At 30.6% G+C, this 11,917-nt stretch overlaps 1 protein-coding gene across 2 annotated transcripts; it reads left to right on the plus strand.

Annotated features, from left to right (window-relative positions):
* Nucleotides 1–4,555: 4,555 nt before the first annotated feature.
* LOC137821876 (tRNA modification GTPase) lies at nt 4,556–8,656 on the plus strand. 2 transcript variants are annotated; one of them, XM_090295862.1, is made up of 8 exons: nt 4,556–5,185; nt 5,280–5,401; nt 5,491–5,694; nt 6,036–6,095; nt 6,354–6,499; nt 6,972–7,090; nt 7,639–7,869; nt 8,266–8,656. In XM_090295862.1, exons 4-8 carry the CDS (start codon nt 6,082–6,084, stop codon nt 8,458–8,460), a joined length of 705 nt encoding a protein of 234 aa, XP_090151988.1. In that variant the 5' UTR covers nt 4,556–5,185; nt 5,280–5,401; nt 5,491–5,694; nt 6,036–6,081; the 3' UTR covers nt 8,461–8,656. The 2 variants fall into 2 exon arrangements, with proteins under 2 accessions (XP_090151988.1, XP_068482766.1); XM_068626665.2 differs by having other exon boundaries at nt 4,559–5,185; nt 6,361–6,499.
* Nucleotides 8,657–11,917: the final 3,261 nt, after the last annotated feature.

The following is an 11,917-nucleotide window of genomic DNA, read 5'->3' on the forward strand; positions in this document are numbered from 1 at the left end:
GCAAAATATAGACTATGCCCACCTTTGGATTTAGGTAGAGGGTTGAGAAAATAGAAATAATAATTATAATAACAATATGATGCTGATATGATAGAAAAATAAGATAAGACGAAAAAATATATATATATTATTTATTGGTAGATCGTGTGTCAAAACATCAATGTATAAAGTATCTAGAATGCTAGTATATGGTGTTTAACATATTTTTGTAATTTTATAAAAAGAAAACTTTTATTATTAAATAAATTTATTTTAGTATTACATTAGTGAGAGACAAATAGATGTGAGTGTTCTTTGAATTGAGAACTTTCAATGACACTATTTTGTTGTTGTTTGACATTGGTCAAAATTCAGGAGGAGTTACTTTGAAATAATAAGACAAAGGGAAAATGTGAAAGGTTGACTGCAATCCAACTTAAGGACTAGAGACTTGTCAAAAGAACATTGTGGAATGCTTGATAGATCATTGTCAAAAGAAAATTGTGGAATGCTTATTGATCGTCAGTCAAAAAAAGTAATCATTTATTAAGTTCAGATTTCATTTTATGTCAGGTTAATTTAAAATAAGTAAACTACAATTATCACAATATTATTTTTACTCACAATAGTATTTTTTGAGATAGAAGAATCGTCAAAATTTCTAAATGAATTTCTTCCCTTTATATACAAGATAGTAATTGTCGATCAATACGTAGAATATATGAAGTAGTTATATATTCTATGACTTTAATTGAAGCATAAATTCGATTTCAATTCTCATATGTATGTCGAAAGATGATGATCAGATTAGGTACAAGAGATAATGAAATGTTTAACCTAGTCTTATTAGGAAAATGCCTGTATTATTAGGAAAATCGAAGTGGAAATTAGGATTAGATATGAAGGCTTATGGAAAGAAATTTTGGTGAAAGTATAGATTATGGAGGAACTTAGACGATAACAGTGAACATAGGCTAGAGTTAAGGTGGTGAAGAAATTTAAAGATAGTGTTTGAAGAAGGGAAAAACAAGAATTTGGTTCAATATCAATATAATCTTGTCTAAGGGTTATGCAAACATAAAGATAGTGTTTTAAGAAGGGAAAAACTAGAATTTGGTTCAATACCAATATAATCTTGTCTAAGGGTTATGCAAACATGATAAGATTTTGGGAGAAATGTTGTTAGGTTGGCCATAACCTTCCTAGAGATAAGTATCCTCAGTTATATGTGAATTTGTGTGACAATGAAAGTAGTATATGAAATATGGTCCACTAGTGCGGAGAAGGTTGGTAGTGGACAATAAAATGACGTAGAGAGTGGTTTGAGTGGGAAAAAGAACAACTGAAAATGTTCATGATTGATCTCGGACAATTTCTATTCAAGTAAGAAAACAAGATAATTGGACCTGGAAAGATTGTGATACGAATGTATACACGGTTAAATATCTTTATAATAAAATATAGAGTCTTTTAGGAGGGAAAGAAGAAGATACAATAGAGTATCTATGAAATATAATGGTTATCTTATCTGCATTACATTTTGTTTGGAGAGTTTTCATAAATAGGATTTTTTTGCCACCATAGTTTTTTTCTATTCTTTTACTAAAGTGAGGTTTCTTCAAAAACAATTTAAATTATGTCAAGTTAGCACAACTTCTAACCCGTCAACCTTAAGTCGTGCTAAATTAGCATGACTTTCTTCACGTTATCCGAAATCGTGTTAGAGAATTTTGGAGGAAGGTCATGGTTTGATAACGAGATCACAATCAAAATTCTCCTCTAAGTATGAATTTACAATATAAAAAGGGAAAAAATTAACTTTAAATTCCAATAAAAAAACACAAGCTTCTTTTATTATGAGATAAAGGAAAGCATCTAACATATATATCTTTTATAATATATTTATAATAATATGTAATTATAACATTTTTTTTATTCAGATAATAATGTAAAATAATTATTTTGTAAATATATTTTAAATATATTTTTGTAATAAATATATTTTAAATTTGTATTATAATATATATTTATATATTATAAATATTTTTAAATTTCTACAGGACAAATAATTTAATCAGAATTTACTGACAAATTAAATTCATTGGATAAATTCATTGGTTAGTGATGTCATTTAAATCACTCGCACATAAAATGTGTAAGTATTAAATTTATAATTAGTATACACGTTAGTATGTAAAATAATAAAAAATATTAAATAATTAAATTTTAACTTAATACAATAAAATAATATGATAGAAATTTAAACGCACAAACGCATTACAGTTTATATATTAGTTATAGTTTAAATAATAAAAAATTTCTTGATCAACACAAAAGTATTTATTTATTTATTTTGTATAAATAAGTCACAATAATTTTTAAAAGTGTTTTTTCTGTGACTATTCTAGATTTTCCTGACTTAGAACGATCTTCCATGGTCCAATATATATAACCACTCTAAAAAGAAGATAAGTCGTTAATCACATTCCAATACAAATACAAAGATACTTGAAAATTATAAAAAAAAAAACAAAAAAAATATACGGTCTCAAAAAGCACAATATGTGATTGTTTTCAGTGATATATCATTTATTGTCAATTTATTGAAACATATTATTATCTTACATAAAGACATCAAAATAGATATACCACATACTTCCTTATCTTATATTTATGACATATATGAATTTGGTTTATTTAAACATTTCCAAATAATATTTATTTCATTATGGGAATACAGATTATTTATCAAATATTTATAATGGTAGATCATTAACAACAAATTTTACATGAATAATGTAGTCTTTTTATGGGCATATGAAACCAATCACATCATCTAATTGTGTGACACAAGTAGTCTTACATGAGGTAAGTCATTATAGAAAAGTATAACATAAATTATGGATTAACTTTAGAAAAATAATATGACACAACATACTTTGTTCAAATTCCTTTCCATTTACAATCTTAAGAAAATGGACAATATAAATATTCAAGAGCTACATTGATGTAAAAATCTAGCTTTTTTTAACAAAGTCAAGCGTGAAGATGATTGTTTATATGAAGAGAAGAAATAAATACTTCCTATATTTCTTCTTTGCATTATTTTCTCATTGAGTTTTTCCTAATGTTTTCCATGAGAACAGTAAAACACACACATTATGATAAAGTATTATGAATTTTTATCAATGGGGTTATATATTCCTTGAAAGTTGTGTAATAGTGTGTCTTCATTTTTAAATCATAAGATAATCTTTAAATCGTCTATGTATCTATACCATATTTCATTTGTGAGCTGATTAAAACATATATTTGATTTGTGAAATAATAGTAAGTTAACCCATCCCATCAACCTAACAACAAATCGAACAACCATTGTGTTTTAGAATGTTTTATTACCTTGATAGAGCCTCTCTAAAAAGTGGAGTGCATGAAGCAAAAACAAAAGTAACCTTAACAGAGACTCGACTCTTTCTTCCTACACCTCCATACCTTCTTGTATCACCCCATACTAAATATGAAAATACTATTTTATCCTTTTTTTTCACTCCATTGGATTTGAAATAATAAGCCTATGGATTATGTAATCCGGAAGCTAATAACACATCTGAAAAAAAGGCTTCCGGATTACATAATCCGGAAGCTAATCTTATGTATAGAAAAGACTTCCGGATTATGTAATCTAGAAGCTAATCACAAAAGACTTCCAGATTATATAATCTGGAAGCTAATTCTGAATCTAAAAAAAGACTTCCGAATTATGTAATCTAGAATATTGAAAAGGGTATTTTTGGAATAAGAAAAATTTATGGGGGTGGGACAAGAAGGTATAGAGGTGCAGGAAGAAGCAGCCTAGAGACTCTATATATTATTGGGCCAATTTTTTCATTCACTTCCATATTTTTTTCTTCAACCTTGAGATAAAAAAATTAATTTATGAATTATACAATTTAAAATCTAATTTTTTTAATTTGAATATAAATTTTGGTTTGTAATTAAGACTATATAATCTAAAATACATTGTATTTCGAATTCTAGATTCTATAATTCTATGATGAAAAATTATATTATACATTAATTTTTTTTTAATTATTTGGAATATAATTTTTTTATTTTATTTTAAATTGTGTCTTCCATAATACAAATTTAGATTGTTTAATCTAGAATACTAAAGTTTTTCAAAATGGTATAATATAAAATATTATTTTTTTTATTTGAATTGTATAATTTAAAATACATTTTTTTTTAGACGACGAAAGTACTTTTTTTGTTTTGTTTAGACGAGGAGACTGACTACTCAGTTGTGGCGCAGAGGTGAGAGGTATTGGGGACTACTACAGCAGTGACATAGAAGGTGAGAAATTACTGCGGTGCTGGTGTTGGAGATGGGGTTGCTGAGGGGAAGAGAGGTGTTTAATGGAGAAGATGGAAAAAAGGGTAAAATTGTCATTTAACTTCTTTTATGGAGGTGCAAGAAGAAGAAGAATGTATAGAATTGCCCATTATTGGGTCTGAAGGGAGTGATGGGCCAAAATCCAGGTTAGGAACGGATAAAATGGGCCCTTCGTCAGAACATAACGATCGATAGCAAGATAGAGAAACAGTAGCTTCAGGAAGACAGAAAACGAAACCAGAGCAATGGCTGCTCTGCGTGCCATGCTTCGTCACATTAACATGTGCGCCACCTTTGCTTCACCGCCGCGCCCAACTATGGCGTTGCTTTTGAGTTGTGGAGTCACGTGGCACCATCTTATTCCCTCCAAAACCTCCAGAGCCGTTAAATCCCACGCAGGTTCAGACAGTTACAAGTTAGTGGTGAAGAAAGACGAGCGGTTGGGAGCGGGAGAGTGTGTAGACGAGGTTGTTGGGAATGGGACCACAATTGCGGCCATCGTAACTTCCTTGGGGGGGCCACCTGCCGCCGTTGGAATCGTTCGGCTTTCAGGCCCTGGAGCAGTGTCTATTGCGGGCCGGGTGTTCCGGCCCGCCCGGAACTCGTGGCGGCCCACCAGCCACGTCGTGGAATACGGCGTCGTCTTGGACTCCGACGGCAACGTGATCGATGAGGTCTTGGCGGTGCCGATGCTGGCTCCGAGGTCGTACACGCGCGAAGATGTGGTGGAGCTTCAGTGTCACGGGAGCGAAGTATGTCTGCGCCGAGTGCTAAGGACTTGTTTGGAAGCCGGGGCAACGCTTGCTCAACCAGGTGCGTCTCTGTTACTCTGAATAAACTTAATGCTCTTTTTAACCCTCTCTCGACAACCAAATGCAAATTAGTTGTTTGTGTTTTCTTCTTCTAGGCGAGTTCACTCTTCGCGCTTTTCTTAACGGTCGTTTGGATCTCTCACAAGCCGAAAATGTTGCAAGATTAATTGCTGCCAAATCTGTGGCTGCTGCAGATGCTGCACTACAAGGAATTCAGGTATGTTTAACTCAACGTTGTTTCCATGTTTTACTGTATCATCATCATGATGTTTGGTGTAAGACTTGCCTGGTTGCGTCTGATGACAGGGTGGCTTTTCTTCACTTGTTCGATCTTTGAGGAGTCAGTGCATTGAGTTGCTTACTGAGATTGAAGCACGTTTAGACTTCGATGATGAGATGCCGCCTCTGGATTTGAATCTGATTATGGATAAAATCCATGACATGTCACGAGACGTTGAGAATGCATTGGAGACAGCAAACTATGACAAGCTTCTGCAATCTGGATTACAGGTATGGTTTGGAACACAGGGCATAATAAGCTGTAATAGGTATAGAAGTTTGTTTCTCCTCTTACAAAGTGGTTTAGATCTATCTTTTTACCTGTGATTGGATCACTCATAAATATATATTGTTACATTTGAGATGTCTAATTCCCAACATAAAAGTGTGTTGGGGATTTCACAAGAGATAAATAAATTATAGTAAATAAGAGGAGATGCTGATTTTATAAATTTAAGTTAGACTTAAATTACTTTGTGATACAACATGAATTTGTCATTCTATTTCTGTGTGAATATGAGGATGACTGCTGCTGTTCCTATTTTTTATCCTGATATATGAAATTCTTCCAGATAGCAATAGTTGGCCGCCCGAATGTTGGCAAGTCAAGTCTTCTGAATGCATGGAGCAAAGTATGTCATTGTCATTTTGGTTATTTGATAACTTCAATTTGATATTTATTGTTTATTGAATCTTTTCTGTTGATATTAACCTTGGTGTTGGCCAACTGAAATCATTCACGTACTTAATCTGCATCTCAACATAATTTAAATTTAAGCGGAAGAACTATACACATATAATATATATACATATATCTATATATATGTATGTATGTATGTATACGTAAAACATTGTGATTGTTTAACTTATTGAGCATGATCTTCTTGTAGCATGCAGAGTGAGAGGGCAATAGTTACTGAAATTGCTGGAACCACTCGTGATGTGATTGAAGCGAGTATCAGTGTCAGTGGTATTCCTATAACCCTTCTTGATACAGCAGGCATCAGGGACACTGATAACATTGTGGAAAAGATAGGTGCGGCTTTCTTTCTTTTCTCCTTTGAGTTCAGGACCTATGTTATTTTCCTTTGTTTTTGTTGCACCGTCTTTCTCTTGTCTGTATTGTAGGCTCTAGGCTATAGATCGTTAAGTGTCCTTTCAAATGTGACGTTATAGCGTCTTCAACTAGTTTAAATCCAGGTTTTTTAATGGCTACACTCAGTAATTCGGTTTTCATGATATCTTAAACTTGATTGAATGCATTTTTTTTTTGAAAAATATATACAAGCTTTCTAATAATTATCACTTGCTTTAAATTTAGTTTAAGTAAAACACTTGTAAAATCTAGTAAAAATTAGATAGATATACGGCTATAGATTTTGCCTGATTTGACTTAGCTATAGTTGGATTAGATGTATTTTGTCGTATGCATCTAGTGTTTTGCTACTTACCTTAGCATCATTACTTCACATGATGTACTGAAATTTATATTTGTATTCTCCTACTAGGCGTAGAGCGATCTGAAGCAGTTGCTAAGGGGGCTGATTTAATTATCATGACTGTGAGTGCTGTTGAAGGGTGGACATCTGAAGACACCAAACTTCTCGAAAGGATTCAATCTACCAAGGTTTGACCATATAATCTTTTTCTCCCCTTTCTCCTTGTTTTATCATTATATTTAATACTATGTTGATATAGATTAAGCATTAACATTTGATTTGAAGGATAAATAGTCGTGTCATTTATCATTTGAGAGAAACGTTAGTATCAAGATATCTATGCTAACTGGGAAGCATCAAACTATGTATGTTACCACAAACATATTCTTAATATGATATGACATGATAAATTGGCATACAGACACAACCTGGCTGCCTTAAATGCATTGTTATCCTATAGTCAACAACAAGAGTAAAAAGACTTTTTATGCTGGGTGGGATCAATTACATGTCTCCAGAAAGGCCATTTAGATCATGTAGTTACCCTTAAAATTTACATTTTGTAGGATAATGCTCTTAAACATAATAAACATTGCACTATACCTTTCATTTTTCTTTTAGTAATAAGCTTGGTACCTGTTAGGCTGTTATTATTTTCTGCCATGCTGTCAGAAAAGAAAAGATGCATGTTCACATTAATCTGCAATCTTTACTTAACCTTTCTGTTGTAAGACAGGGATCAACTGTCTCATCCACCCCAGTAATCCTTGTAGTCAACAAGATAGATTGTAAACCTTGTGCTGAGACTGAATGGGACAAAGGATTTGAGAGTCATAAAATTTTCAGCGAACATGTGTTTACATGTGCTGTTACTGGTCAAGGATTACAAGACTTAGAGAGGGCGGTATTACAGATTGTGGGTCTTGAAAGCATTCCTGCTGGGGGTCGCAGATGGACTGTCAATCAGGTAAGCTATCATTTTGGCTTTCCATCTTTCTCGCAAAGTCGTGGCTTCAAAATTTTCTTAAACTTTTAAGTTGGAAGAGAAGGAACGAATAGACTCTTAGATACCATGTACCTTTATTTGGTAAATTTGAACTAGAAGTAATGGTCAATATTATGCTTAGCTAAGAAGAAAATGTTTGACGGTAAATAACCATGTTGTTGGACTCTACAAAGACTTCTCTGTTTTCTACTATTTTCCATTTTTACTCCCACCAAGCACAAGTGTTGATCTTCTGTTACAAGACAACATTTTTGCACATGCACCCACATACTCACAAAAGAGTAGTAAAATAACTTCTTTTCTTTTGGGGGGAGGTCTTGAATCTGGATTGTGTTTGCTGATATAACGATGATTCAGAGACAATGTGAACAACTTGTTCGGACGAAGGAAGCACTTGCAAGGTTACAATCATCAATAAATGAGGAACTGCCTCTGGATTTTTGGACAATTGATTTGAGGGATGCTGCATTGTCCCTTGGACAGATAAGTGGAGAAAATATATCGGAGGAGGTTTTATCAAATATATTTGGCAAGTTCTGTATTGGTAAATAGAATGGCTCCGAAAACGTACGTGGTGATTTTTAGCTAGTTTTCTTTACATTTATCACTCATGTATAGGACGCCAAATTCAATCTGGCTCTGTACATTTCCCATGGATTTCAAGCCATGGTGATCAGTTTTGTTGTATGTTTCTCGTACTGATATTATCACGCGAACCCCTCCTTTTTTGGTTGGGATGATTTTTAAATTGAGTTGTATTATTTTAAATCAACGGTCGAAAGATATGGTGCAGTGCTGTAACTGCAAATAGGTAATCCGCAGAAGCAATTTAGGAAGTTCTTAATTTCATGGTCTCCAAAAATCATTTAGTTTTAAAAAAACTTAAAACATTTATGTCGAAATCAGTATTCAATTAATGTTTACCAATTCTTGTTTGGTTTCCCATGCTCTCTTGATGGCCGAAACATTGAAGAATAAATCGAAGATATGCATATGCACTAAGGCACTGTTGGCTAGTATAATTGGCCTATAACTGTTTGGTTCCCAATTAATGGTGTGTGTGTTCCTTCGATTGTTGTATTTCTTCGTGTTTTCTACAGATGCAACTCTAGTAATGCTTGAGCTTGACAATATTTCAAGCACGTTATGCTCAAATTTCTGAAGGATCCATAACCCTCAAATAGGAATGGGTAAGCGTGAACCCCTCGGACACATGTTTTGCCTTGGGGCTGACAACTCTTTATTGCATGGGGCCAGAGATTTAACAAACTCGCTTGTGGGTAAAGCTTACTACACTTAGTTCTTCGATCAAATGCTTGTGTCTCTTTGAGGTCTTTCGTTGTTCGCGTAAAACTTTTAATGTTGAGGTCTTTTATTTGTTATTTTATTGCTTTATGCAAAAATGATTGCTACTATAACAGTGTGCAAACATGTAAATGACGAGGAGTAACGGGATTGGATACCTTTATTTTCCTTCTTGTCTGAAATCACGAGTAAGTCAGGAGGAAACATTGTCAAATTAAGAACACTAATTATTAAAGGGATTGGTGTTAGTAAGAAAATTGCTCCAAAAAATGATTTATACTGATTGTTATTTGAAGCTAGAAAGAATATACGAACTAGGCCACCGATCACGAGAGACTTGAATTGACAGTGCTTTAAAATTAGCATAATTCTGGAGGGAGTAATGGTAGCAAGGTTATATAACTTTACCCTTAAGCTGAACATTTTGTCATAATTTCATTTTTGTAAAAATTAAAACTTTAGATCCCAAATATAATTCTATGCATCAATCAGATGTTACAAAACTTGTTTTTAAATTTGATGGCTGGATGAGTATTTTCCTCAAATGGTAATTTAACTTGATGTAAAGCATATATCGACTTTTTTTTTTTTTAATCTTAGATAACACTATTTTCATTTTTATTTTCTCATTCAACACTCTTTTGTTTTTATTTTTCTATCTAACACTCTTTTGTTTTTATTTTCCTATCTAGTATCGTTTCTTCTAATGGTTTTATTTTGTATTTTTGAAAAAAAAACTTTTTAGAATTTGGATTCTAGGAATGGTGTTTTTAGAATTTTTTATATTTTTGTCTAGAATGAATGAAAAAGAAAAAAAGAAATATAAAATAGAATAAAATGTAAATTTAAGAATCAATAAAATAAAAAATAAAAAGGAATTAATAAATTAAAAAGAGTTGATAATTTTAATTTTAGATACATTAAAAAAATAAATGTATTGGTTGTAAAAACAATTAATGTTTTAAATAGTTAGACATATAATTATTGAAGAAATAAATGAATTTGTACAAATAAAAATAAAAAGGTAATAAATTAAAAATGTTTAGTTTAAAATTTAATTATTTTTGTAAGAATGGAGAAAATAAAAAATTAAATCGTACAACAACATAAAAGTTGAATCTATAAACATAAATTAATATTATTTTTATTATTATTGATTATGTAATCATGTTAATTTCAAATAAAAAATACAATACATAATTATAAAAAAAACTCAAGTCAATTAGTAATGGACACACAGATAATAGTGAAATGAAGAATTGAAGTTGTTTATTACTGATAATAATATGTTGCAGTTACAAATGAATGTCGTTGTTGTAATTAGTTGTAATTGGGAATGTGGACTCCGATGGTGACTTTTGTTGTGCGTGGATCATTTAGAAATTGTGGCCATTACAAGAAATATATTGAATTAGCCATGTACCATTTCATGTAAACTCTCAGGAAAGAGAGGTGAGTCACATGTGGACAAACTTAAAAACCAAGTATTTCCTAGTTAGAGTTTTCCTGAATTACTTTCAATTTAAAAAAAAATAAATAAAAGAGTAGTAACTGAAGTGTCTACCCTAAATGTGAAATCCTAAAAAAATCACTAATGCAAATACTATACTTAATGCATAAAAATAAGAAGAAAAAAATGTAAAAATAAATAAATATAGAAAATAAAAACAGCAACAATAAAAATAAAAATAAAAACAGAAATAAATAAATAAAGGCAGAAAAAAAATAATAACTAAAAACATAAAAGATATAAAATAAAATCAAAACAAAATAAGATAAAGATAAAAAAATATAAAAAAATCAAAACAAGATAAAGATAAGAGATATAAGACGATAAAATAAAATAAGAAAAGAATATGCTGAATATTAGATTTTTTTTAGTTATTTTTTATTTATTTTTTCCTTTTTTTATGTTATACTAAATAGGTATGTCACACTCAACATCTTTCATTTCTCCATCTTTCCTTTTCTATTACACACCCAACATTTTGTTTGTTGTAAACAAATAACTTCATTATATATCATTGTTCACTATGATGGATCAATGAAAGAATGTCCCATTGAAAGATGTACATTCAATTTTATGATACCAAAAGTTTTTCTTATCAAAAGGAGAATGATCTTACAAAAGAAGTTATCCTCAGAAAAATTTCACAGGAAAGCAGAAGAAAGGGTTGCAACAATTTACTTTCGCTACCCAACTAGACTTTGGAGGGACAAGTCATTACACCGTTATTCAGTTAATATTTTTTTTTATAAAATATCCAAACAAATTTATTTAATTTTTACTATTACTTATTTTGATATCTTTTTAATAAAAAAATACCAACATTTAATTTGGCACCAACAGTATAATTTATTATAATTTTTTCATTTGAATTTTATTATAAAAATATATTTACAAATGTATTATAATTTATTCTCCACAATTCAAATTTACTATTAAAATGCAAAAAAAAGCAAAATAATGTTACAATTACATTTATTTTACTCATAATATTTATTTACATAAAAGATATTTTATTTAATTCTTTTTGTATTGATATTTCTTCTTAAATTTTTATATATTTAATTTTTAATTTTCAAATTTCAAATTTTCTTCTAATTCAATTTTATAAATATTTAAATTCACTATAATTTTATAAATATTTAAAATTTATTCTTCCCATTTTTAATTAAAACTTTTAAAACATTTTTTACATAA

Source organism: Phaseolus vulgaris, chromosome 9, assembly GCF_051622355.1.
Source record: "Phaseolus vulgaris cultivar YP4 chromosome 9, ASM5162235v1, whole genome shotgun sequence".
NCBI classification, from domain to species: domain Eukaryota; kingdom Viridiplantae; phylum Streptophyta; class Magnoliopsida; order Fabales; family Fabaceae; genus Phaseolus; species Phaseolus vulgaris.